The following is a 27,046-nucleotide window of genomic DNA, read 5'->3' on the forward strand; positions in this document are numbered from 1 at the left end:
TATATTACCTTTGACTTCTCTTTTTCCTCTGCAAAGGCACTACAGGCAAGTCCTTACTGGAAACCAACCAGGTGTGTGTCGCTATGGTAGGAGACTGGAGTGTTGCTATGGCTGGAGGAAAAACAGTAAAGGGCAGTGTGAGGGTAAGAACAGTATGCATTCAAAGGCCAGTTTATAATCAGTAAGATAAAAATCATTAAGGCACTTAAAAAGCAAGCAGGCTGAGACATTTAAACTAACATGAAAAGCTTTCTCAATAAACAAATATTTAGAGAGAACGAGCTTTACTGCCAAAAAACTGTATCCTGACTATTGTTAGTCTTTTCATGGGGGATATTTTTCTAACCCCCAAAAATGTGGAGGAAATTACATTCTAGATTTAAAAACCTTGCCTGTACAATAGAAATTTGTGGTTTTGACTGCAATCCATCATTTTCCACCACTGATATTTCTGGTGGTATTTTCTTCATCTTAAATGTTTTACCAGCCCAGTGTGAGCACGGGTGCAAGCACGGAGAGTGCGTTGGCCCCAACAAATGCAAGTGTTTTCCAGGATACTCCGGAAAGACATGTAATCAAGGTGGGTATTGGAGGTCATTAAATAATGTCTGGAAAGCAAACCGGGTACACAGACTAATTTATGGAAGGATTCACTTTTCCAGAAAGAAAATGTTTATCTGCTCGATTGATTGCTTTACAAAAAGTAAAGATCTTTCTTATTCTTAGACCTGAATGAGTGCGGCCTGAAACCTCGTCCATGTGAGCATCGCTGCATGAACACCTATGGGAGTTACAAATGCTACTGTCTCAACGGATACACCTTAATGGCCGACGGATCCTGTGCCAGTGAGTCCCAATGTGGATACATACACTGAGTGGAAATGCAGAGAACAGCTGCATATCAGGATGCATATCTGATAATTTGTGTTATTTTGTGTTTGGACATGTAGATTCTAGGACCTGTGCACTTGCTCACTGTCAGTATGGCTGTGAGGAAGTACAAGGAGAGATTCAATGCCTCTGCCCATCTGCAGGGCTGCAACTGGGGCAGGATGGAAGAACTTGTGTAGGTGAGCGGTAACAGATCATACGTGCAGAAAAATGAATGTTTTAAGAAGTTAGCCTTATACAAACAATGTGTTATATGAGGCAACAGCCTTTATATGAAATAAGAAACACAGAGACTCTTTCTATGTCACACAGATTGAAGGTAACTGCATACTGGACACACTGTGTGAGGATTATATTACATGGTTTTGGCATGTTTTGCTTGTAAATCAACTGAATGCAATTTAGTTATATATCTTCCAACAAAACTGCTTGAGCTGTGGCTGCACCAGTCTGTCATGATCACACAGGGGAGGTCATATACAAGTTCAGCGGCATTAAATTTCACGACTGCCACGAATGCAACACATTCAGAAACAGATTTACAACAAAAACATACTTTTTATTCCAAAAGCAGCCAAATTCTATTTTTACCACATGTACTGTACAAAAAATGAATTCTGATGAGACACATTTATCCTGATTGTATTCAATGTGACATTCCATATACTTTATAGACCCCAACTGGCTTTAGGTCCACACTTTCAGTTGCTAACCACAAATATAGTAGAAACATTTTAAGCCATAGCAGTAAAAGACAATCATTTGTCAAATGTAAGCAAAAGCAGAATAGAATTGCAAATAATTTGCAGAATGTCTATGCCCTATATTTGATTAAACATAGGGTATAAAAAATCTAATGTAAAACATTTTGCTTTTAGTTCAATTTTGCACACTCGCCTGAATTTTGGGGAATGAGGTTTTACATTAATTACTATTACAATTTAAAATAAAACCCTTCTTGTGCATATGTCCTGTTATGTTGAGCTGTTAATAATTATATGCTTATTCACCACAGACTGCTGCTTAGCTGCTTGCTGAGCTCCTAATCAAACACAATTCAGCAATGCTACAAGGCTTTGAGAGTTCCTGTTTACGATTATCAAAATGATAAAGCCCCAAAAACAGTAACTAAATCTATAGAAATAACTGGTAACACACCCCTGGCAAAGCAAATAGCGAAGAGGAAGTGTTATTGACCAGAAGGTACTGGATATGACTGCATGTGAAAAGGTTTTCGAAGGACTCTATGCAGCTTTGAAAAACTAAGTATGCCCCATTATTAAGTGGCTTTTTTCGTATGATTTTAGCAATCTCTCACATCATTGTGGAGAAATTTGCTACTCTTCTTTGCAATGTTGCTTCTGTTTTTGCACTGATCTCTTAAGATCACTCAAAATTTCATGTAGATTGACTTTAAATGGGCCATTGCAACACGTTGATTCTTTTCTGTTTCAGACGTTTTGTTGTAGATTTGCTGCTGTGCTAAGGATCACTGTCCCGTTGCATGACCCAGTTTTAGCTAATCTTTAGCTGTCGGCAGATGCCCTCACCTTTGACTCTAGAATACTTTGGTATACAGTGGAGTTCATGGTCAACTCAATGATTGCCTTTTGCCCAGGGCAAATGATTGCAAAAAATCCCAAGTCATCACCCCTCCACCATTGTGCTTAGCAGTTGGTATGGAGTCTTTGAGCTTGCATGCTATGGTTAGGTTTCACCAAAAATAGCACTATGCATTATAACCAAATATGTTCACTTTTGTCTGATCTGTCCAAATAAGATTATTCCAGATGTCTTGTGGTTTGTTTTAAACCTAAACTGTGCTGCCATGTTCTTTTTAGAGAGAAGGTGTTTTTTCTTGGCAGCCATCCCAAACAAGCCATATCTATTTAGTCTTTTTCTAATTTTAATGTTATGAACTTTAACATTTAACATGCTCAGTGAGACCTGTAGCTCTTGGGTGTTTTGCAGTTTCTCCTACATTGAACCATCTGATCTTGGGGTAAATTTGCTTGAACATCCACTCTTAAGAAAACAGGGGCATTCTGTTAACACACACACCTGAATGGTCCAGACCAGCAAACTGCTAAACCATCTGCTTTTATATCAGTGGTCACATTTAGTGATGAACAATTAATTAAGTGCATTTGATTAACAGCCTTTGGCTGCTAGTTACCCTCTTGATTTTTATGGAATCGGTAAGGGTGTACTTAGTTTTTTCACAAGACTACAGAACTCTTGATAATTATAAAAAACATGGGCTCTTTATTTTTTCTCCTGCTTTGTTTCTCTTTAGATATTGATGAGTGTGTAACTGGGAAGAACCTCTGCCCATACAACAGACAATGTGTGAACACCTTTGGCAGCTACTACTGCAAGTGTCAGGAAGGCTACGATCTGAAATATGTCAACGGCAAATATGACTGTGTAGGTAAGGTATACATGATCATTAAGGGGAGTCATCTCCTCACTTCAATTCCTAAAGGTACAAATAGGCTTCTTCCAATTCCAGACCTTGATGAGTGTGCAGCCGGCACCCACAAGTGCAGCCACCACGCTGTCTGTGTGAACACTCAAGGATCCTACAGGTGCAGGTGCAAGTCTGGCTTCAGAGGCAATGGCTTTGAATGCTCTGGTGAGATCCGAGATTCGCTGCAGAGAATTACGAATAAAATAATTTTAGCAAAGCCTTTCATTTCTACTGAGATTTGTCAAATTAAGGCATTCACGCTTGATTTAAAAAACAGACGAGGGTAATCAGTCAGGTAGGTCAGGAGAAGTTTTACAGCCACATATTTCATTTGGACTCTTTAAACATCTGCAAACAGCAGTCCTGCCAAGGCTAGTTTCCTGCCTTCAGACTCCCCTCCTCTTCACAGATGTTAACACCAGAGAGGCACAGATTGAAAACACACCTGTGTAAATACGACACTGCATTGTAGCTAGCCAACTGAAAAAGGAGAAATAAAGATAGTGCTGTACTCTTTGAACCAGACCCAGATAATAACAGGTGAAATCTCATGCAGCCAAATAACAAAAAAAAGAGGTCAGGGCTTTCTGCGTAAATGAAAATGCCTTTATTTTCTGTAGTTAAGCCGTTTTATCAGAGTTCGTGGGATGGAGAAAAAGGCAGTGCAGATGATTCCCTGAATGGTGAGATTGTATAGAATCCAAGACTCTGTTTCTGCTATTCACTCCCTGCCCTGCAACCCCATTCACTCATCCCTTCCTCTTGTCTATATATAAGAGCACCTCCCCCACCTCTCTCCCCTGCTCATGGCTGAAAATGTATGTCCATAGCACCCGCAGTCTGAGACCTTAAATCCTCAGCATGGCCTTATACAGTAAATTGCTTGAGCATTTAAGAAACTAATTTAAGCTGTGCCCGCTTATGTCTTATCTGCATGCAGTAGGAGGATCTGTTGTCTTAGCATGTTAGTTTGTTACAGCTCTGCTCCTGTGGAAAGCATATTATCAATGGCCTGGTAAGTCACTGCAGGGAAATAATAAATAAGAACTGCATCTGCAAAATACATGACAAACAAGAAAGACATCTGAAGTCAAATACTATGTTTGTCAGTCATGATTGCAGAGCCATATGTCTATTCTGATTCCTCTTCCTGCCTGCAGCCATCCCAGACTCCCAGGCGAAGCCTAGGATTCTGGGAGGTAAACTGACTGACGAGGACATCAAAAATGTAATCCTCGAACCAGTCGCAACGCCACCTCCCAACATCCCCCTGCAACCTTTTGACTATGACGGGGAGGTCTATGTTGGCACTACGACTAAAGGAACGCAAGAGGAGGGATTTCCTGAGGAAGAAGAGGAAGAGGTGGAAGAGGAAGACAACCAGCTCAATCCAAGAGGAGACGTTTTCAGTAAGGGGCATATTGTTTGGCAGCGCTATGATAAATGAGTTCCACTATTCTGGGTGGTCTGCAAAGTAAGTAGTAACCATAAACAGACTAAACAAACTCAGTGTGATTCAAAAGAGACTGTCCCCTCATGTTTACATGACATCTGAATGTAATTATGGATTTTCAGCTGAAATAACTGTCTGAAAGGGCAGCTCTGGATTAAGGCCTTGACCAAAGAAGAAAAGGGGGTGTTGCTTCAGATCTGCTGTTAACCTCAAACCCAGAGTTATCCCAGTCTCACTGACTTATCTATAAAGGATCAAAGGCACTATGATGATTATACTGGTATAAATAAAATAAATTGTCAACCTAATTTTTTTTTCTCAAAATCCTTGAATTCTTACTTACTCTGCTATATTAAACCATTGGTCACAACAGACTGAATGTAAATTCCCAATAATAACCCAACACTGTAAAATCAAGACTTACCAGCTTACATTTAAAACCTTCAAAACCCCATGAATGAGGTTGTCTTTCACTGGTAATCTTGAATTTTATGGAAAGATCAGAGCCTGTGTAAGAACTCAGAAAGCAAGAGGAGACAGGCCCCAAGACATCCATCACCTCCAGGGAGGAATGTTAGTCTGCTGGCATGTGAGAGCCCAAGGATACAACTCATCCTGGGCCTGCTTCCCCATCCCTCAGGTGGAGGGGGAGGCGGGATGGGAATTTACAAAGCCCCTAAACCTTTTATTATGTTTTCCCCAAAACAGCTGTTGTGCAAACAGACTTGCCTCCTTGTAGGAAGGTCTGTCATCAGCACTCTAGACTTCTCTAAAACAGGCCTACTCTGACTGAGCAGCTTCAATAATCCCAGCTGTCACTCATCAGACTGTCTGTGGCTGCATTTCATGGGGGTGATTTTCTGCTAGAGCTTTAAATTGCTTGGAGGGGATATATGCTAAAGTTGTAGCTCCATTTTATGGTATGAGTGATAGCAGGGCAGGTCTTTACCTGTTGGTTAAAAACCCCTTTCTACCTGTCATCTTGAAAAATCTCTTTGCTGTATTATTTATGCATTAAGTTCTTTCCATTGCATATTTTTTAAGAGTAGTATCAGAGTTGTGTCAGTTTTTGCACTCATTATCTTAGTCTAGTTCGAGTCTAATACAAAATCCATCAGGAAATCACGCCATCAGCTAAAGTTGAAAGGTATAATCTAAATGAATTTAGGATTTAGAGCAAAACTTTTGAACCAATGAATACCAGTTTAACTTAGGCATGCCTAATAGCTGAAAGCTTAAATGTGTATATTAAGATGAATTCACTCCATTTTTTTTTTAATTTAATCTCTAAACACAGTATCAGAGGACTTTGAGTCAGTGTTCGGACCAGCCACAGAAGTCAAAGAGATCCACATAGCGCCAGCTCAAGAAGGTAATCAAAAAGTGTGTTCATGTTTCATTGTTCCCAGGAAGTTGATTTTGTTCATCACATTGCGTTTTCATTGAGAGAAAAGTTTTGTCAATAATTCAAGTGACTTCTTTAGTCTCAAGACCAAAGTCGTCCAGATGAACAGAATTAATTTTCTGGGATTTCCTTACCTGGATGATTTAGCATATATTAAGACGTGTTATTGTTGTATAATCGCTACTCAGCTAATTTAAAAATGTGTTCCTAACATTTACTTTCTAGAGTATTTCATGGATTGCAACTTTGACAAAGGGGCGTGCGAATGGATCCAAGACAAGTCTGATGACATGGACTGGAGTGTAGCATACCATGACAATGGTAACGACCTGATGAATGTTACTTTTTCAAAGGAGAGGTATTCATTTTTGTGCATTCAGATACTGTAACTTACATCAGCTACAAACCTTCTCAGGTGGTGAGTACTACATGGCTTTGAGCGGGCTTGTAGGGGAGCAAGAGGATGTGGCCAGGTTGAAACTGCTTCTTGGTGACCGGTCCCAGTATGGCAGCCTCTGCCTTACCTTTGACTACCGTGTGGTTGGCCCTGATGTGGGCACGCTCAGGGTACTGCTGGACAACAATGTTTACCCAGTATGGGAGCAGAGTCAGAGCAGGGAGCAGGGCTGGCAGACTGAGTTTCTCACAGTGGCCTGGAAGGAGAAGGCCCCAGAGTCTGTAAGTCATTTACACACATTTTAGAACATTATATTTAAAATCTTCTTCAATACTTGTGGCTAGCTATGATGGGATCTTGGCCTAAAAAGTAAATTCATTTGATGTTCTGAAAAGGCAGCCATCACATTACTAATTTACTACTCAGATCAACAACCTTAATGTACAACTGTATGTCGGTTTGTGTTTCAGGTTATCTTTGAAGGTCAGCGCGGGAAAGGTCTTGGAGGTGAGATTGGGCTGGACACTGTTGTGCTGACATCAGGAACGTGTCAAGAGGATCCAGTCTTTTAAGAACATATGCCTTGACATTTATCCATGTTATGGTGTGTTTCTTGTGGATTTTTTTCCCATTATTCCCTCAGTGCAGACACACAGTCTACAGGGAACAATACATAAACTAAGTGCAGAGAAATTCATGTCATCACAAAGCTGCTACATAGAAGCACCCTGCTATAGTTTTTTTGTGATTTTCAAGATCATCTTTTATGGTACAGATAACTCAGATCTCAGGAAAAGGTGAAAATGCTAACTTTGTTAGTCTGGTCCAACAGTATTGTGCTTAAACCTTTGTTATGTTTGCAACAATGCATTTCTGAAGTTAATAGTTAAAAAGTTAATAGTCCACAATATGTAATGTGAATTGTTAGGTTAATTATATCTGTAATTTTAATTGATCAACGTTTTTGAAGGCTGTTTAGTTTAAGCAATTAAAAAAAAACTATCAGTGCATACAATTGTGTAAGATTTGCTGTATTATCATACCATGTTATTACATTAAATGTTTTTTTCTAACTTCCTATCATTTATTTTTTTTTCCATGTACAGATTCCATAATGATGATTATTTTACAGTACCAAATGTTCAAAAGGTTTTGAGCTGCAACTAATTTCTTTACAGTTTGCTTCAGGCTCTGGCTACTTTTTTAAAACAAATTTTAAGTCCAGACCTTGTACCTAACCATTTTTAATCAGTTACAAAAACACATCATCTACTCCCATATATTTAGTTACATCTATGAAACGGACAACGCTAACACGGATTAACGAGCATACAATATAATTTTAACAAAGTTATTCCCAAAGAACTATTATCACAAAATCCGGCATAACCCAGCAGGGGGTGTAGTGTCCTTAAAAAAAATGCACATTTTCCTAGTAAAATATTAAGAAACGAGAGCCCCAAACTCCTATTATCTACTGCAGGTTTCTACAAACTGGGTAAAAGTATTGTGTGGTAACAGATGACAACTACATGTGGCCCTCTGTTGGTGTAGCTTAACTACTGCAAAGATGTTGCGGTTAACTACCGTAAAATAAAGCGATGTTACGGCTTACTAATCTCACTCAAATAAAGCAAAAACACGAATGACTTTAAAGTCTGTGATATTTTGAACATTAAGAGTCATGTGTACGCTGTGATAAAATATTAATGTACATGTTGTATAAGTAGTGGTGGCCTGAGAGCGTATCTCGGCGCTCGTTGGTTGTTTCGTCCTGACCAGATCACATGACCCGACGTTACCAGCTTGTTAGCAGCTAGCTACGTTAGCGCCAGACTTTACCAGGAAACGGAGAGCCCTGACGTTACCTCCAGACACGCCAAGGGAAGGAGCTGCCAAACAGATGTATTAAGATCATTTAAGTTATCTGGTGGCTTATTATTTTTATTCAACAGCTGCCTGGATCTAACTGTGAGGTACGTGACTTACACTCTTATCTGCATGAAAACCAGGCTAGCTGATCTGGTACCCTACATTAACCTAACTCCAGCTGTTATCTTGTTTTCCTTCTTCACGATAGCCAGCTCAGCTAACTAGCTAACTGGCCGGTAGTACCAACTTGGTGACTCTGTTATGTTACAGCACGTTAAAATATGTTTCGTATTGTGTACCTACAAGCTAAACTTTAATACCTTGTTTGCATCTTAATGTAACGTTATCGCATGTTTGGTGGCAGATAATACGTTATTGCAGTGTACCTGCTGTCCCGGGCCAACAGAAAAACTGAGCTCTTATCTCTGTATTACAGCTAGCTGAACGCTACCTGAATGGCCTGACTCTTCAACATTAAAGAAATGAGCATGTGACCAGGGACTGGGATTTAACAGCACATGATCCAGACCAGTGGATGAGCTCAAAATCAACCTAGGGTGAGAACAATATGTTTTCAATGCCACACTTCTTCTTGCTGCAACTTTTTTTGTGTGTAATGGTGTACAAATACTAACAGTATCCATCACACACTCTTTCTACTAGGTAAACTATTTCAAAAGTGGTGGATTTGGGAGTAAATAGCCATGACAACAAAGACATCCTTGTTGAAAGTCATTCTGCTCGGTGACGGTGGTGTAGGAAAGAGTTCCATCATGAATCGCTACGTGACCAACAAGTTTGATGCACACCTTTTCCACACCATCGGGGTTGAGTTCCTCAACAAGGACCTGGAGGTAGATGGCCACCAGGTTACCCTCCAGATCTGGGACACAGCTGGCCAGGAGCGCTTCCGCAGCCTGAGGACTCCTTTCTATCGTGGCTCTGATTGCTGTCTGCTCACCTTCAGTGTTGATGATAACCAGAGTTTTCTGAACTTGGGCAACTGGAAGAAGGAGTTCATCTACTATGCAGATGTCAAGGAGCCGGAGAAGTTCCCGTTCGTAGTACTGGGCAACAAAGTGGATGTGACGGAGAGGCAGGTGTCTACCGAGGAGGCGCAGCAGTGGTGCAAGGAGAATGGTGACTACCCCTATTATGAGACCAGTGCCAAGGATGCCATCAATGTAGCAGTGGCCTTTGAGGAGGCAGTGCGTAGAGTGTTGGCAGTGGATGAAAGAACGGACCACCTCATCCCTACAGACACAGTCAAGCTTCACAGAAAGCCTCGCTCCACTGCCACTTGCTGTTCGTAACACCCAGGAGTTATCACCAACATGAATTCACTATTAGGCCCATTAAATGAGGATGTAGGTGTACAGTTCTGTAGTAACATCTTATTTAAACAAATTACGCTACTGTTATACTGTTGATGGTTTGATAATGCAAAGTGTTGGATTTGTTTGGGGGAGAAAAACAATGAAAAAACACTAAATTAATGCTAGTGTCATTACAAATACAATTAAAAGCACTTGACTCAACACTGCCAAAGGCCATTAAGTCAGGCTTACGGGGGAAAAAAAAACATTTTGTGTTGACCCAAGACAACTTATAGTTATAAATTAGAGTATTTTTCAAAAGGTTAAATGATTCCATTTTTTTTTTTTTGTTTAGATATGTGCAACCTGGAGAGTGCAATTACTGTAGGGCCTCTACACTCCACTCCCTAATATTGTAATGCAGAATGGTGACATGATAGTAATGAAATAACTGCAGAATTGAAATAACATATATCTACCAATAAACTTATTTCTGAAAATTATGAGGTAGCTAAGGAAATTCTTTGTATGACTAACAAATGGAAGCTTGTTATTAATGCACATTTAGGTCTTGTTTGTGCACATTCTGCATTGTGGATAGATTATGGCTGTGTGTTGAAAGCAATGAGGGATGAATTAATTCCCTGAAATATTAAAACGGATTTAACATGCATGGCATTTGGAATATTTCTGCTTCTGGAAACTTTTGTATTTTGTAAGCTCTTTTTATCATTGGAAAAAAAACATGAATCTAACTATAAGCAGAATAAATAATGGAGTAGTGACATTTTTTTTCATTGATGGGATTATTTAGCTAATGAATGCACTTATTTTTTTAAATATATTTTCAAGTTGAAAGTCTCCCCATAGTTATTTAAAACTGTGAACCATATGTTTAAGTGTCTTTTTTTTTTCTTTCAAAGTTGTACTACTGGCATGCCAAGTGATGAATAAACCCCCTGAAAATTGCCTGTTATGCATGTTTTGTAGACTGGAATCTAGCTGATAAATCAGTTTAATATTTCCTGTGAACGTATTGGACTATGCTCTGCAGTAACTTACAGATATTTTCTTTCTGGATATTTTTGCAGTGCACATGAAATTTGAAGCCATAATGTTACACAAAGCAGCCACATCCACTCTATTAAAAAAACAAAACAAACACGCACAATGCAAAACAGTGTTTATACAAATCCACTTTTGTTCTGAACACATTGAAGATTTTTAAAGAAGAACAGAAACAACTGTATTAACTATATACAACATAAAGACACTATTGAAATTTTTGTGTGAAGTGATTAACTCAGGAGATGCTTCTTCCCAAGGAACTGGACTTTCCTCTCAAAAGCAGTTGAGCGGATGGGCGCGTTGATTTCATAGAATGGATTCATTGCAAACTGAAAGACAGAGCAGGATAAGATTAAATGCTAAAAGCAAAATATACCAAATGTCACATCATGCTAAGATACTCTTATCACCTGGATAACGACTTACCTTGATGTATAAATCATAGACGTCGTTAAAAAAGTTTTTGATTCCATCTTCTTGTCGCATGTCGTGCAGCATGATGAATCTTATATGTGTTGCAAATAGTTAAAGAAAAGGAAGACATGCCCATACACTGAATCTGCCCGGAAACAATGATAACAAACTCATTAAGTCCCAAAATAATCACACTGGTGGCCCTGATTTCCATATTTATATTACATGTTAGATCATAGCTTTAAATCCCAATGATTTAAATGAATTAACATGTTTTTTAAGATGTAGATTAATAGAAGATTCAAAACCTGTGCTTGATTTTGGTTATTCAACTTGCTGTTTCGATTACAAATACTGTGTATAAACTACACCACTGAAATGAGATTATTTAACAAACTTACCCCTTTCATAAGTGTACAGCCCTTTGTTTTCAGCTGGGAGTTGTCTGAAGGTGCTATATAAATAAATTGCTCGCTCGCTTGCTATCAGTCTAAAAACAGTAATATCTTAATTAATGCTGAGCAAAGAAAAAATGTGTTTTCATCGGGCAACTGACACAGCATCAGGAAATAATTATCACATGAAACAGAACAAAAGGATATGTCCTGCAGTGACAAATGCAGAAACAAACCACTCGTTGAATTTGTCCACAGTTTTCAAGTACATATTGTTGGACAGCCACATATTTTCATCCACCAAATCCAGGGCTGCATGTGCAATGAACTGGTTTAGGTGACGATGATCATCCTGTAAGTATGATGTAAGTAAATGTAAGTAAGAACAGTTGTTTCATGATTTAATTAAGAGGGGGGCAATTATTTTTTTCCACATAGGGCCAGGTGGGTTTGATTAACTTTCTTTTTTCCCTTTAATAAACAAATTAATAGTTTAAAACTGCATTTTGAATTTACTCAGATTAGCTTTGTCTAACATTGAAACCTGTTTGATTATTTGAAATATGTAAGTGTGTCAAATACACAAATAGAGACAAATACTGCGCTGTAGCTCAGTAATTGAGTGATTAAATTAAGCGAGGTTACCTTTGATTCGGGCTTCCCAGCTGGCAGGAACTCCATCTCAAAAACAGGATTGTCATGATGACCAACCATGACAAAGTAAAAGCTTCCAGACATCGTCTTCTCCTCTCAGCAAAGATAAACTGATCTGAAATTAATCCCTCCACAACGAAATAAACAAAGTTATAAGTAGAATATAGTGACAGCGTAACCTAAAATGACTGTAAACCCTCTGGATAGCAAGTTAGCACTAACCGCGGAGCTCCACGGATGCTTAAAGAAACTACACGACGATTGTAAGACCAAGATAAGCATTATATGAATAGAAACAATAGAAAGGTATGTCATATATCTGTTTTTAAAGGAATAAAACCGGTGTTTGTTTACCTGTTAGTTGCGTTTCCTGGATCGCAAGAACAGCAGTCGCAAAATGATGACATAATAAAGTAGCGAAACTTTTTTGTACTAAATCTTTTAAATGATAATTATTTTCTAATGCACTTTTAGAAACAATGCTATATGAAACACTGAATGCATATAATTAAATTATAATAAATACGTTTTTGGTTTTTCGACGTGACGTCATAATTATGCGCATGCACGGAACCAAGCTTTTCCGTTGACGGTGGATTTAAATGTTTCAAGAACAAGAAAAGAGACGCGAAGGTTTGTGGTCGTCAGGCAGGTGAGTATTCCTCTTTTTAAGATACACATGTTGCGAAGATAGAGGAATACAATTTTGATAACAACCAATAATACTTGGGAAAGTTTTTGAAAGCGAAGGTTTTTATTCTCACGCTCGTCGTCCAATTGTCTGCTTCTGTTTGTTTTATGTCAGGTCTCGCAAAGATCCCAGCTATGTCCTCCTCTAAGGAAGATGCGTTATCCCCTGACGAGCTGAGGAAAAGACTCTATCAGACTTTTAAAAGTAAAGGAGTTCTTGATACACTCAAGGTAAGCAATGTTAATAACGGTGCTGTTATTATTATACATTGCTGTGAAAAAGTATTTGCCCTTCTCGATTTCTTTCACATCACCATGGAGGACTTATAGTGCACTCTTCTTTGCACAATTGTTAAATTCATCCACATTGAAAGGTTTTTAAGCATTTATGGACTGTTTACGGTTATGTCAAAGCAATTAGAATAACATTCATCTGGCATTATTTTGAGGCATCCAGAGGTGGACTTCCTGGCAGGTTTCTCATCATCGTCCTGCTGCATAACCCAGGTGTGCTTGAACTTCAGGGCATAAACTGATGGCCAGACATTTTCCTTCAGGACTTTCTAGATCATAGACCATTACACTACCACCACCATGTCTGTTGGTATGATGTTCTTTTTATGAAATGCTGTGTTACTTTTAAGCCAGATGTAATGGGACTCAAACCTTCCAAAAAGTGAAACTTTCGTCTCATTATTCCGCTTTCTCCAAAAGTCTTGAGGATCATCAATACGTTTTTTTGACAAATGTGAGCTGAGCCTTTTGCTCAGTGGTTTTCTCCTTGAAACTCAGTGACATCTTGAATGAGTTGTCATTTTGCATTTAGAGTAATTCTGGTAGGCTGGGCATTCTTCAGAAAGGTCACCACTTTTTATAGCTCTAACAATTGGATAGTGAGACTGGCTTTAGTAGTGGTGATGTAACTCTTTCCACACTGATAGCGTGTTGCATGATGTGTTGCTTTTTGGGATCTTTTAGCTTACTTCACTTTGTGAGACAGCTTCTGTTTGAGTGATTACTTGATTCAACAGGTCTGCCAGTAATCAGCCAGGGTGTGGATAGTGAAATGGAGCTTGACTTTACAAAAAAAGATTAAATTACAGTTAATCAAAGGGGCCAAATACTTTTTCACAGCACTGTAGCAATGTTCAGTGTTTGGTCTTCATCCTTCTCTTTGACTATTCGGATCTTATTTAGGCACAGCTGCGAAATCAGCTCATCCAGGAGTTAAAGTACCCAGCTTTGGCAGGCCAAGAACCAGTTCCCAGGCCAGCACATGTGAAACATGAACCCATTTTAGTTTCAGCCTGTAACAGCATAGTGGCAGATCATCTCCAGAACTCTGGGTATGAGTACACACTTTCTGTGTTCTATCCTGAAAGCGGATTATCTAAAGACAAGGTGTGTATGACTTTTTTATGTACATGTAGCTTGAGGTGTCAACAAGATGGAGATGAAGGTCTCTGATCTACTTTTACAGGTTTTTACAAAAGAAGACCTTCTTCAGCTTCTTAAAATACGCCCTGAATCAAACCTTTACAAGTCATTGGTAATTATAATTATTTTGAACCTCGAACATCTTTTTGATATAAGTATTAAGACATATGTAATTACTAATAACAGTGCCATTATTATTTTCTTACAGTCTTCAAATAAAGAAAACCATGATAGGGGTATGTACAGTGTCCTGTTCCTTCTACTTCTAATAAAACTGCTTTTGTTCCAGAGTCTCTCCAGTGATTTATTATGTCTTTATTTACCAGGGTTCCTGATCAGCCTTCTAACACAGCTAACAGATCATTATACTCGGAACCTGTGCCACGATGCCGACACTCAGACAAGTTTATCAAGTTATGGAGAGTCTCTTGGTATGAACTGATGTCTGACGGTGACTGGCCTTTTTATATTCATGCCCTCCAACAAAGAGTTTTAATGTGTTCTCCCTGTCTTTCCATTCACAGTAGAGAAGATGAAAACAATAGATCGGGAATACGAGGGTTTGGGGTACAATGAGGACAAAGTGTTTCCATTACAGTCAAAACTGTCTGCGTATAGAAAAGACATTGAAGTGCAGATGGAAACAGAAATGAACTTAAAGGTACAGACTCATAACAAACATGGTTTATTTGGTCACATAGTTTTCCTCCAGGTTGGGTCGCCTCAATGTTGTCTTTTTTTTCTTGATCTTCTTTTGTAGATCGAACATTTTAAAGAAGTTGAAATCGCCAAGGTGAGGATGGAAGAAAAATCCAAATTTCATAAAGAATTTGAAAGGCTGAAGCAGGAGCTGGAGAGGACTTATGAAATGAAGACAAAGGCCCTGATGGAGCGAGAGAAAAATGCTATTGATCGGTTGCAAAAACAGCAAGAGGTAAATGGCTGCTACAATGAGGTGCTCTTTTTCTCATATAAACCTTGAACATGTAATGTAAGATTTCAAAGGTCTGACACTCAGGTGAATATTTTACTAATAATATCACCTTAAAGTTCTGGTGTCAGTTTGAGGATTCTGGCCTTCTTACCTAACTTTCTTTTACTGGCTATCACTTGATCTTTTTAAATTGTTCTCAGTCCTCAAACCTTGCTGCTCATTTCCTGAGCTGTATGTGTGATTTGGCATCAGGCTTCTATATCCCACTGCAATTTGATTATGGGTGGTTCTGAGCATTACAGTTTACATTCAAATTGTTTCTCCTTAAATTTAAGATAGACTAATTATCTCTTATTTCCACTTCGCTTCTCTATAGATTGAAGAAAAGAACTTATACATTGAGAGACAGTCAGTGCTGAAGGAAATTGAAACACTACGTAGCAGAGAAAATGAGCTGAGGATGAGAAGAGAAGCCTTCGAAAAGTAAGAATTTTTTATGACTATTTATCTGAGTGAAATGATGCTGCACTCTTCCATTGTGGTAACAGGTTCATAGTTATTGCTGTTGTCTTTGTATGGTAATAGGACTTGTCAAATCCATGAGGAGAAGATCAAGACAGCTGAAGAGCTGCTGAGGAGGAGAGAACTGGCTGTGAAAACCATGGAGGACACGTATGACCAGAAGCTGAAGAATGAACTTTCCAGGTACTTGCTGTCAGTACTGTGTGTATACTATACAGTATACATTATCATCATTATCTGTGACATAAAAATCAATACAGTAATCCTGTTGGTGAATTTCAAATATTTTCCTGCTAAATAAAGCAGTAAATATATCTCCAATGACACTGAGTTAATTAATGTACCAACCTTTATTTAACTTAAGTGATTTTCTTTTTATCAAAAGAATAGAGCTATCAGCAGCAACAGCAATTAATAGAGTAACATACACAAGAGGACTTTACCATGTATTTGACAGAGGACAACATTGCTTTTGCAAATCTGTAGTTGATCACTAGGTCGAGTATTTGCTTTGTGTAATGTAGAAAGAACAACAAGTCACGTTGTCTTGTACTGTTTAGTTTTAGTCCTGCTTTTAAATGTCTCATCTCGTCTTTAAATCAGGTATCAGCTTGAACTAAAGGAGGACTACATCAAGAGAACAGAAAAGCTCACAGAAAGTGAGAACAGAAACAAAGGCAAGTATGTCAGTCAGTGAAGGATTTATGACCAATTTTCTGTTGCCTGTGCTTTGTCTGCTTTCACATCTTTGTATTTTTCAGTGGAAACTGTCCGTATCCAAAAGGAGTCAGCTGCAATTAATGCCAAATTGGAGGACCACAGTAAAACGTGCTCAGAGCTGAAGCGGCTGCAGGTAAAGACCCAAATCCATCCATCCTTGTTAACTTCACCCTTTTCAGTGGACGTGAGGCAAAATGATAAATAATTATATTAGCATTCAGTTTAATTCTGTGATAAATGCATGCCATCCAGTGCGATTCGGTTCCCATGCTTTTAATATCCCTCGCGGGCTTGTTTTTCCAGATCGAGTTAGACACAGCACAGCAGCAGATTTCTCTGCTGACTCAACAGAAGGAGCTGTTAAGGGAAAGAATGGAGAGCATGAGTGACTACCCCCGCTTAACAAAAGAGAAAGCAGAGCTGCAGGGGCAGCTGCAGCTGCTAAAGAAACAGCTGGAGGAGGCCCAAGAGGAGAAACGGCTTCTTCATGCAGGTAGAGAGTGGTGGTTGCTCTCGAGTGTCTACCAGGAGAGTGTCCCTATTCAGTTAAAAACATGAAAAACACAATCAGGCATACTCTGTTTATAATAATGCACATCTGATTATCTTATAGCCTGGGACTATATAACCAGATTTATTGTGTCTAAAATGCAATCCTAGTTTTGGTAAGTCTGAATATTTGCAGTCTTTGCCATAAGCGAGGTTCTTGAAGTTCCTGTGTTGCATTCAGAGTGCATGAGTATAGGCTCATTGTGAACTGTGTAAGGTGCAGTGTACTGTGAAGCATTTTTGGTAGTCTTATCCCACTGCCTCTGGCTGAGCTGAGTCTTCTTGAATGTGTCTTGCCTGCCAAAGTAGGGCCTCTGTGTCTTGTTTGTAGCTTTGCAGACAGCCAATGAGGAAAGGGGGATGAGTGAATGGGAGCAGAGACAGAGGTCCTTTTACCCATGGCAAAGAAAATCTTACCTCTCTCTGAGGCTTACAGTATTCATCTTGTCTAAAGATGGGGCAAAGGAGCAGTGGGCCTCTCTCCTCAGTGCTAACAAAAGGCAGTGACATGATAATGGGCCCCATGTGCTGTAATGTCATGCTGGTCAAGAACTGCTCCATACAAAACCAGATGCTTTTTCATCTGACAGTTTTCCCACTGAAGACAAATGCATTGGGGGAAATGAGCTGTACTTTTATGCTATGTTTTAAGTCGTATATATCCTGTCTCAGATTTGGGCAAACCGTCCAAAGAGCAACTATCCTTGCAGTTGGAGCTTCAGAGGCTACAGAGTGCTCGCAGATTGGATGCGGAAGAATTTGACAACCAGAAACAGGTGCTGCAGGCACAGCTCCAGAGTGAGGTCAGCTACATCACAGCTCCTTGCTGTGGGAAACAATTTTTCTTCACCTTGAAGAATTTGTGTTCGCAGTATGCCCTCAAATCTCTGGTTATCAAAAAATATACATGTCGTTCACTTTTGTGTCCATTTTTTTCTGCAGATGGAGCAATGTGCCCAGTTCAAAGCTCAGCTGATAGAGTGTAAAGAGAAATCCCAGTGGATGGCAAACCATGTTGAGGACATTAAAATGCAGCTTCACCAAACTCAGCAAGGTACACTTTGATGTGGCATCCCTGTTAATGTGGCTAGTCACATCAGATGATCTTGCTTTAAGTACAGTTGACTTTATTTTTGCTTTTCATAAGCAGGCTTGCTTTCTTTTCTAGCTCATACAGTTCTGTACACAGTTACACATTGCACATATTGATTCATCCTTTTATTTGTATTTTTGATGGTCTTTATAGAAAACTGAGTAAAAGCAAGAAAGAAATCAACACTCTAGTCTTAACTGCCTATTTCTGGTGTAGCCCCATGTAATTATTTCTAATTAGCTTTGGGGGGGTTTTCTGATTTTTCATGGTGGATTGTATTCTGTAGTAGTACTCAACATTCATCGTGTTTGCCTTTCCCCTTTCTCTTCCTTTTGTGCGACTCATGTGATCCCGGCAGCTCTTGAAAATGAAGTGCTGCGTAATCCCAAACCATCTCTTGTTGATCGCTCTGTACTAGAGCTCGGCGCTGACAAGCTGGTTCCTCCTGACATCTATGTGGACAGAACTCTGCTGAGGGCCAGGGTGGGTTATGATGTTTGTGAAATAGATGGCAATCTGGGAGGAAGCAAATCGCCTTGGAGTGATGTACCAGATTCTGATTTGGAGTTGGTAGCTGAAGCTAAGACTCGGATCAAGGAGCTGCAGAGGGAGGCTGAGACTTTAGAGGAAGCTTACAGGAACTACCAGCAGAGGGCAGTGCGCTCCACCATCTCACACATGCTTCCCCCAAGACCTCTTTCCCCACAACAACCACATCCTTCTCATTTCCCTGACTCTCCTCTTAGAAAACACGACCCTCTCCGTTCACACAGTCACTTAGCCCACAAACCAAAGATCTCACACAGACCACTGTCTCCTCAGTCTATCCAATCCCCCTCCAATGGCACCAGAAAGACTTTACCATCTGCACAATCAAGAGTTACCTTCTCAAAAGATCATAACCAGCCACAGGCCACATGTTTTGTTGACCACAGTCTCTATTCGCTGACCGAGCCTTTGTTCCTAAAAAATGGAAACGCTCCAGATGAAAGCTTGGGTCTATCCAAGCACCCATCCCCTACAACACAATCTTCCTTCAAGAATAATCTTCAAAGAGAGCTTACAGAAGGTAATATGTCAAAAAACTGAATAATGATTTATGTTCTCAGTGCTTATATGCTGCACACATGCATGTAAACTGTATATTTTCTATGGAAATTATTTGAAAATTCAGATCAGTCTGTCCAGATCTTTACACATCAGTCTCTGAGCACGTTTCTACCTCAGATGTGTTTTTTAATATTAAGTCCTTCCTTCTGTTAGGGCCAGTCGTGTCTGCAGTCCTGCTTCCACAGCTGTCGCCTGACAGGCAGCTCTCTCCTGCCCTCCACAATGAGGTGGTGACCTCAGAGGACTTGTCCTCCGAGCTCAGTCCACCTCGCAGTCCTCAGCTCAGGAGCACAGCACGCGACCATTCCAGGTATCATCTGGCATCACTTTCAAGGACAGTGCAGTGTTTCGCATACATTTTATGATGAGAGAGTGAATACCAATGCCTATGTTGCCACTGTGTCCTTCAGTCCACCAAAGCTACAGCAAGTCTTCTCCAGCTCAGAGTCTTCCCCACAGCCTGAGAAGATAAGCCTTGAAGATCTCACTGGAGGATTATCAGGTACTCAGTGTTGTTCATTGTTGTTAGTTGATTTTTGTTTAGTATTTTTCCCTTATTGTTCAAAGCATAATCAAATAGAATGTGGTCATGTATTTCTGAAGCCAATGTTTGCAGTGTACGTGACTCATACAACCGACTTTGAGCTTCAGGAGTCTGGTCGCGTCATTGCTGTTGAGGAAGAGGTTCTGGGCCATAAATTGTGATCAAAGGGGAACTTTTAAACTGTTAGAACATAAAGTTCTTTTATAGTAGTGCTTCATGCTGTTTGACTAGCTACAAGACATTCAGTGGAGATGACAAGTTCCCTGGGGATCTATTGTAGAAGTATAGCTCTCCTCTTATACTGGAAAATCTTCACTGTATCCCAGGATAAACACTCATAGTTTATGTGCTGTTTATTTTAATTCCATGACTGCTGTGCATGATGCGAGTGCTGAAAAGTGTGCTGTGTGATTAATTTCTGTTTGCTCCATCTGTCACTAGAATATATTTCTAGAAAATGATTAACTATATGTTGATAGTGTTTAATCACTAATGTAACAAAATGTGTAATGTATCCAGTATGGAGGCCTAGAATTTTTGGATGGCTGTTTTTTAATGAGTGTGTGACTGGCCTTTCAGTGGCCCTGCACAATGGTGAAGATGAAGGACCGCTGATTATGTATTCTGTGCTGGTCCTCTGGCCCTGTTGCATTATGGTGGGGCATAAAAGATCTCTTTGTGCATGTCTCCCTCCAGAGCCTGGCCACATTCCAGAGCTTCTCCTGGACACTGCTGTCCCTCTCTCCGAGGAGGCCCCTGCTGGCCCCCACCCACAAGACCTCCCAAAAGACCTAATAGACTCACAGGGCCAAACGGGTAAGTCTTAGCTCTCTCATCAACGATTCATAATCTTTCTTGACTTCCAATGACAATACAAGCCCTTTTTTTTTTTTTTACTGTACATCATAAGTCAAACTGTAAAAATCAGTTGGCTCATTTTGCCGCCAATTTTCAGTAAACTGCTTTTTAAACCCAAAGGATCAAATTGACAAAGGATGACTCATGTTATTTCTAGAACTCCCACAAAGTTTGGTTGAATCTGAAAAGGAAGAAGATGAAGAACAAAGGTGGGAAAGAGAGCGGAAAGAAAGAGAAGAAAAAAGACAAAGGAAGCAGGAAGAAGCCAGAGAGAGAGAGCTGCAAGAACTTGAGCGACTAGAGAAAGAGATGGTAATGATTATCTTAGACCCACTTCCTGCAGAAATCCTTTTTATAAGCTAAACTATCTAAACTTCTCATAAAAGGCGACCTTAAATGAATGTTTAATGTGATAACATCCCATTCTGATCAGCTTTTGCAAGAGGTGGAAAATCCAAAACAGGAGGAAGAAGAAGAAGAAGAAGAAGAAACCGGGGTTAAGAAAGGAGTAGATGAAGAAATCAGTGGAGAGAAATATAATGAGTCTAAAAGTGAAAATCCACTGGACAAATACATGAAAATGGTCTTGGAAGCAAGAGAGAAGCAACATGCACAGGTAAGTTGCATCCATGTTTGTCTGAGGCTTCTGTACAAATGAAACAGGAGACTCGATGCAGACTGGAGTTCTTTGGGATTGTTTTTTTTCTACAGAGCTCTCGAAGAGAAGAGGCAGAATATGCAAGCCCAGAGGCCAAGAGTTTGTCTGAGGATAAAGAAGACAGGTAAATTAAAACCGTTGACTTGGCTAGACAAACTATTTCCGCTTTCTAATTCAAAAGCTGTGCAGGACTTTAATACATACATAAGCCTCTTTCAATAACATTTAATTGCTTTTGTGGTTTATCATGGTCGTACTTTATACTTGAGGGTTTTTTTTTGTTGTTGTTCTGGATTCATGTTGTTAATTTTAAACTGTTTTACTTTTTTTTTAACTCTGTCCCTCGAGGCTTTCACTAATAAACTCAATTTTGTCTCAGCATTGCAGCATATTCACACAAGGATGAAGATGATGATTTTTGGTGAGCTGACCATCAGTTTGTGGCATCATAATCTGAAGTGTATAAAAACAGATATTTCAAGAATTTGCTTATCAGTCCTACATGTTTTCTTTTTTGTATGAAATTCAAATAAATGCATTTTTTAAAATCTGTATACCAATCAATTCTATCATGCAAAGAACAAAAGCACCACAATTGGAAGAACGTTTTTAAAAAACATTTTTATTTATTTTCATAAAAACAGTCAACAGGCCGGTGAAGTTGTTTCATAAAGGGGTTTCCAGTCAGACAGGATGGTTTTTGTTTGTTTTCTTTTAACTGATTACTGTCCTCCTGGTGATTGATAGATAGCCTTGTATTTACTTTTTTGGTTCATTTAACAGGAAACACAACATACAAAGACAAGATGTGACGTACATTACCTTCATGTACATCTGTCATCTATCCGCTCGACCACACCTATTGCCAGTCCTACATAAAGCACTGTAGGGTCTGTACCACTGTATCAAACAGATACTGTTTAACACTGGCATTCATACTTTGGCTGAATTTACCATTTATAATTTTATACAACTGTTTAAAGGACTGTTGTTGTGGCTAATTGTTGCTTGACAGTTGGAAAGTTAAGTATCAGTTAATCATGAGGAAGCCCTTGACATACATAGAAAATACAGGCATACTATCAGGCAACAAAACAAAGTATACTTCTCAAGTGATTAAAAGAACCTAAAAAAAAAAGATCTATAACTAATGTGCTACATAGCTTTATATTCTGTTAGAAAAACAGGAAATGGGCAAACACTGCCAACTACTGAAGTCAGTGTACATAACTGTACATCACAGGTCACCACAGAAGTGGTCGTCTTTATACAACAAAGTAACATCTCGAATTATCCCTGTAACTCAGCTAATAAAGATTACAAGTTGTTATTTTAACATTGTGAAAATTGCACATTAATATACAATTATAGAAAATTGTGAAAAAAGGTAAGAAGAAATGAAAAAATTTGACCTGTAATAAATTTAACTGAACTTCTTCAGTTCTGTTTTCAAATTGTAACAAACACATGTGACATAGTTATGCTTATTAATAGGATTTCTGTTAAATCAAGTCATTTTTGATCATATTGTGCATGTTGCAGATAATCACTGCTATATTATTAGCCATCACAACTCTTCATTGGCAATTACTGATGTTTTAGTTTTTTCCCTCCTATGTGCCTAAATGAATACGTACAGGTCAGAGTAAGTTTTTCTTGTAGCATTATCCAAAGTCTATAGTACTGTGAATCAGTTGAACTGTTGTGCATGTGTGGGGGTGTAGCTACACAAACCTATCTACTATATCTTTGAGACATCTTTTTACAACTGGAATTGGTTTATTTTACACCTTGCAATGGGAATTGTTTGTCCATAGGCTCTAGTGCTCACCTGAGGTAGAGGTAATGTAGGCCATGACTTAAGTAGCTGTACAGGAAAAATCCATAACTAATGAACAACATTCAGACAATCACCAACTGAGATGGAAATGCAAGTAAATTCATAATCATCAAGGATTATAGATTTATAGTGCATGTATTACCAACTATTTTATAAAAGAATCTGGTTTACTTTCCCTAAAAAGGTCAGTATGGTGTGATGCACAACTCTGGATGTAAGGCTGTTCATTTGTATAATACATCTGCAAAACAGAACAAAAACCAAAATGTTTCATCTTCCTTAGCTGAAAACTAAAGAAGGATCGAGCAAGACTGTGAAACACTGGTGTGCTGTGTAGGAATAGTGCAATGTCACAAGCTTCACCAGCAAAAAATACAACAAAGGTTATAAAAACACACGAACATCAGAACTCAGATCACTCTTCCCTACAGAAAATGAAAAATAAAAATTAGCATGAATGAAACTTCACAGAGCAGTTGTGAAACAATTAGTGCAGAAAGCAACACTGATGCATTAGTCTGTTAGGAGCCTGGTTAGTACTGCACAGTGTCAGTTGGCATGTTATTTTAGCTGAGAGTCGCCTTGGTCCAGAGGGCCCACAGTGGTTGGCCACAGTGTCTGTTATTGTAAGTATGTGTGCTTATGTATGTGTGCGTGTGGATTGTAAGCTTGAAATATCCTTATGTGTAGGAATTGAGGCATTCCTTTGAGCGTGAGGTGATGTCCTGCAGCTCCCGCTCTTCCTTCATTTTGATGTCTTGGTAGGCATGCATATGACTGGCATCCTTAAGGTAGGCCCAGTTTGCTGAGAGAATCATGAGGAAGTGGATCTGGAAGAGAAGGGTGAGGTGGATGGCCGGTGAGCATGTCAAAGATGCAAAGCAAGCTACAGGAGTCAGAGCTACAGTACGTACATTACGGACATACACGAACGTAAAGTTATGCTTTTTTTTTAAACAAAAAAAGGACACTGTGGAAAAAGAAATGTTACGGGTATTGTAACAGTGCTGTTACAATCATTACTAATACTCGGCGTTATTACCTCGCTACACACAATACTACAGAAATGACACTTAAAAGATGAGGTGATGAGTGGAGGAAGATAGCGAGAGGCTGCACATGCAAAATGAGCAGAGCTGTAAAAGCTTAGGTTAGTGCAAAGCACAAGATTCTGAAATTTGCAAATCTGAGCTGTAGGATATATAATAAATAGACCAGGTGGGGATTCTTTTTGTAAACAAAGATTGTTTATTTTATAAAGAAAGTAAAAGCTACAGTCTTTGAAAAACTTAGGAGAAATTTAAATATATGAAATATGGAGTATAAGTAACTATAAACAGATCAAAGTATCTAAAAACTGTAAGCATGCAGGCTCAGTGTTAAGATAAAAACAAATGGCTCTTTAATGGCACTTTGAGAAAGAATAAAGGAAAATGTATGAAACAAAACGCCAACTTCGTAGCTGGGGTAATATCAGGATCAGCTCTCATAGAAAAAAAAAAATACTGTACTCTAAAATAGGATCATTTCTCTTTTTATAAAATACATGGAATTAATCCGAGTAATAGGGCCTCATGCAGATCTATATGCACGGTACTGGCCCAACCCTTTATTTCTGCTACTTTCGATATGTGCAGTTACTTTGAATTCTACAATACACAGCTGGTTGTGGTAATACTCATCAGCATAACACATTGAATAAAACATTTTAGTTCAGTTTAGAATCTAACTCATGACCCAAAAAATTAATAATACTGAAGGTTTTCCGTGTTTCACACATCGGTTCTGAAAGATTTTAAGGCTAAGCAAATAAACCAAAGAAATACAAGGACAAGGCACTTTTGCCGCCATCACAGCTCATTTTACAGATTGTTTGTACTAAAATCCATCCACACCAAATATGCTAATCTGTCAATCAAAAAATATTAAGCCTGAGAACACCTTCAATATTCGTCATCAGATGCCCACGTGTTGTACGTCTATATGAGCCACGTGCAGTCTAGTGTATTTATCAGATCTCAGAATGGCAGCTTTTTTAAAACCTGCACACTTGTTTTACAAGTGTCTCAGGAGTTGAAGCTCGCCAGCTAATGGAAGGTGAATAACTGCATTCTTAATACTGCGTGTGTGTCTTTTTTTTTAATCTAACTTACTCGTGTGGTTTGTGCAGGCCAAAACCACCTTCACAAATTACAAATATAAATAACACTATTGTGGATTTCTAGCTGCGCACATTTCTATTTAAAAAAAAAAAAAAATTCTGCTGGTGACATATTTCAATAAGTAAGTATAAAGGAAAGCAGAACAAACCAGTCAACTAAACACCATCATCCCACTCTGAAGACAACTCTCATCAGGTGTCCTCAGACGAGCATTATCCCTGGATACCAAATGCTAAGAGAAGTATACAGTCAGCTATTTACATGTCTTGTGATTACTAATGGAGAGATGTTGATTTTTTTCTATTCTCAGATTTTGTTGGGGTTTTTTTTAGTTCAACTGTTGTCAGTGGCAACGGTGCCTACTCAGCACAGCCTTGAATGGTGCACTGTGTTCCTAAAACGGTTTAAAACTTAGTGCAGCAGTCTTCTCGACTCTTAAACTTCAAAACAGCAAAGTTATAAGTAGTAGCCATCATGTAGATCAGCTGGTGGAAGAGAACAGAAAAGGTGGTAAGAGTACATGCCAGTGACCTCCTCGTCACTAATATTGTGACAAGTTAGTAAAGTGGCCAGTAAGTTTGCAGCAGTAAAATGTTAAAGATCATGAAGTATAATTTTATAGAATTTTAACAGTTTTTGCAAAAGTGTCATTTCTAAAAAAAGAATCCTAATCATGGCACAAAAAAACAACTGTTCAAAATAGGGTCATGTCCATCTAAGCTGAGGGTAAACGGCAAAATGAAGTTGGAGCTTTGGAAAAGACTATGTTATCATCATTGGTTTGGCTACATTAACCATATGGGAATGAGAAGAAAAGCACTGGACACATGACCTGCTAATACAAACCATGTGAAGATGGACTAAAACGTGAGGATGGAGGGACCAAACGGAAGCTTACCAGAGCGATGACAGTGGCTCCTGCCCCGGCGCACGCTACGATGTACAGGTGATAAGACAGGTAGAACTGAAAAAAGACAAGCAGCGTTAACAGTGTTTAGTCTTCAATAAACAGAATCCTATGTCACCCTGCTCTGCGTGCCACTTCCGGGATGAGTGATGTTTGCACAAGCACGCCTTACCTCATTGGTGTTGCAGATGTCACCTAGCGTTGATCCACAGGCCTTGCCTGGTGTGGCATTCCACGGGATAATTCCTGTTGTCATAAAATTAAAAAGCACCTTTACACCTGCAACCAATAGTAGCCTTGTCTCATGCAAATCATGATCAAACCTAAGAAACACAACGCCGAGCTGCAGTACTACTAAGCTGATAACAATTCAGTGTTTCAGAGACATGCTCAACTTTAAACATGAGGATTTCCTCACCATCATAAGAACTGCAAAGACAGCAGTCATTAGGCTCAACTTGTGCACTTAACGTTATAATGGAAACATATTAAAAAAATAAATTTGGCTCATTTTTTATCAGTACTGTCCTCTTACCTTTTTCTTGTAAATAACTGCATAAATGAACCTTGTAGGACCTTTTAAATGATAATGAGGCCCCACACAGACCTGATTTTCTTATAAGGAGTAACAGTGGTGTGTATAATACGGTATTGGTCTGTATACTAACAGGAAGCTATTCACTGAGT

General features: G+C 39.1%; 5 protein-coding genes across 6 annotated transcripts in view; 3 read left to right on the forward strand and 2 right to left on the reverse strand.

Moving 5' to 3' along the window:
* Positions 1 to 7,441, forward strand: part of egfl6 (EGF-like-domain, multiple 6) — a 9,015-nt gene extending 1,574 nt beyond the window's left edge. Inside the window, exons 2-13 of one of the 2 annotated variants that reach the window (XM_005723578.1) lie at positions 37 to 143; positions 488 to 580; positions 727 to 846; positions 951 to 1,070; positions 3,188 to 3,322; positions 3,404 to 3,526; positions 3,982 to 4,044; positions 4,522 to 4,770; positions 6,112 to 6,186; positions 6,445 to 6,540; positions 6,635 to 6,897; positions 7,087 to 7,441. In XM_005723578.1, coding sequence (XP_005723635.1) covers positions 37 to 143; positions 488 to 580; positions 727 to 846; positions 951 to 1,070; positions 3,188 to 3,322; positions 3,404 to 3,526; positions 3,982 to 4,044; positions 4,522 to 4,770; positions 6,112 to 6,186; positions 6,445 to 6,540; positions 6,635 to 6,897; positions 7,087 to 7,188 — 1,546 coding nt within the window. In that variant the 3' untranslated portion in view covers positions 7,189 to 7,441. The remainder of the gene's footprint in view (positions 1 to 36; positions 144 to 487; positions 581 to 726; positions 847 to 950; positions 1,071 to 3,187; positions 3,323 to 3,403; positions 3,527 to 3,981; positions 4,045 to 4,521; positions 4,771 to 6,111; positions 6,187 to 6,444; positions 6,541 to 6,634; positions 6,898 to 7,086) is intronic. The other variant, XM_005723579.1, reaches the window with a different exon arrangement.
* Positions 7,442 to 8,380: 939 nt separating this feature from the next.
* Positions 8,381 to 10,773, forward strand: rab9a (RAB9A, member RAS oncogene family). Its single transcript, XM_005723580.2, has 3 exons — positions 8,381 to 8,592; positions 8,925 to 9,045; positions 9,152 to 10,773. Exon 3 carries the CDS (start codon positions 9,193 to 9,195, stop codon positions 9,799 to 9,801), a length of 609 nt encoding a protein of 202 aa, XP_005723637.1. The 5' UTR covers positions 8,381 to 8,592; positions 8,925 to 9,045; positions 9,152 to 9,192; the 3' UTR covers positions 9,802 to 10,773.
* A 28-nt stretch (positions 10,774 to 10,801) lies between these two features.
* On the reverse strand, positions 10,802 to 12,770 carry trappc2 (trafficking protein particle complex subunit 2). The gene is made up of 5 exons (XM_005723582.2): positions 12,690 to 12,770; positions 12,327 to 12,463; positions 11,889 to 12,033; positions 11,299 to 11,384; positions 10,802 to 11,201 (listed from the first exon to the last, which is right to left on the reverse strand). The coding sequence occupies exons 2-5, from the start codon at positions 12,417 to 12,419 to the stop codon at positions 11,103 to 11,105; spliced, it is 423 nt and encodes a 140-aa protein (XP_005723639.1). The 5' UTR covers positions 12,420 to 12,463; positions 12,690 to 12,770; the 3' UTR covers positions 10,802 to 11,102.
* On the forward strand, positions 12,476 to 22,026 carry ofd1 (OFD1 centriole and centriolar satellite protein). Its single transcript, XM_005723581.2, has 24 exons — positions 12,476 to 12,641; positions 12,914 to 12,987; positions 13,141 to 13,256; positions 14,223 to 14,426; positions 14,506 to 14,574; positions 14,671 to 14,698; positions 14,789 to 14,893; positions 14,987 to 15,123; positions 15,223 to 15,396; positions 15,773 to 15,879; positions 15,982 to 16,101; positions 16,522 to 16,595; positions 16,680 to 16,771; positions 16,942 to 17,131; positions 17,860 to 17,990; positions 18,130 to 18,241; positions 18,639 to 19,349; positions 19,544 to 19,700; positions 19,801 to 19,892; positions 20,631 to 20,750; positions 20,950 to 21,104; positions 21,226 to 21,408; positions 21,504 to 21,574; positions 21,830 to 22,026. The coding sequence occupies exons 3-24, from the start codon at positions 13,161 to 13,163 to the stop codon at positions 21,873 to 21,875; spliced, it is 3,174 nt and encodes a 1,057-aa protein (XP_005723638.1). The 5' UTR covers positions 12,476 to 12,641; positions 12,914 to 12,987; positions 13,141 to 13,160; the 3' UTR covers positions 21,876 to 22,026.
* A 22-nt stretch (positions 22,027 to 22,048) lies between these two features.
* Positions 22,049 to 26,615, reverse strand: gpm6bb (glycoprotein M6Bb). Its single transcript, XM_005723657.2, has 3 exons — positions 26,532 to 26,615; positions 26,351 to 26,416; positions 22,049 to 24,120 (listed from the first exon to the last, which is right to left on the reverse strand). The coding sequence occupies exons 1-3, from the start codon at positions 26,613 to 26,615 to the stop codon at positions 23,971 to 23,973; spliced, it is 300 nt and encodes a 99-aa protein (XP_005723714.1). The 3' UTR covers positions 22,049 to 23,970.
* Positions 26,616 to 27,046: the final 431 nt, after the last annotated feature.

Source organism: Pundamilia nyererei, unplaced genomic scaffold, assembly GCF_000239375.1.
Source record: "Pundamilia nyererei isolate P.nyererei 1_Seehausen unplaced genomic scaffold, PunNye1.0 scaffold00009, whole genome shotgun sequence".
NCBI lineage: Eukaryota > Metazoa > Chordata > Actinopteri > Cichliformes > Cichlidae > Pundamilia > Pundamilia nyererei.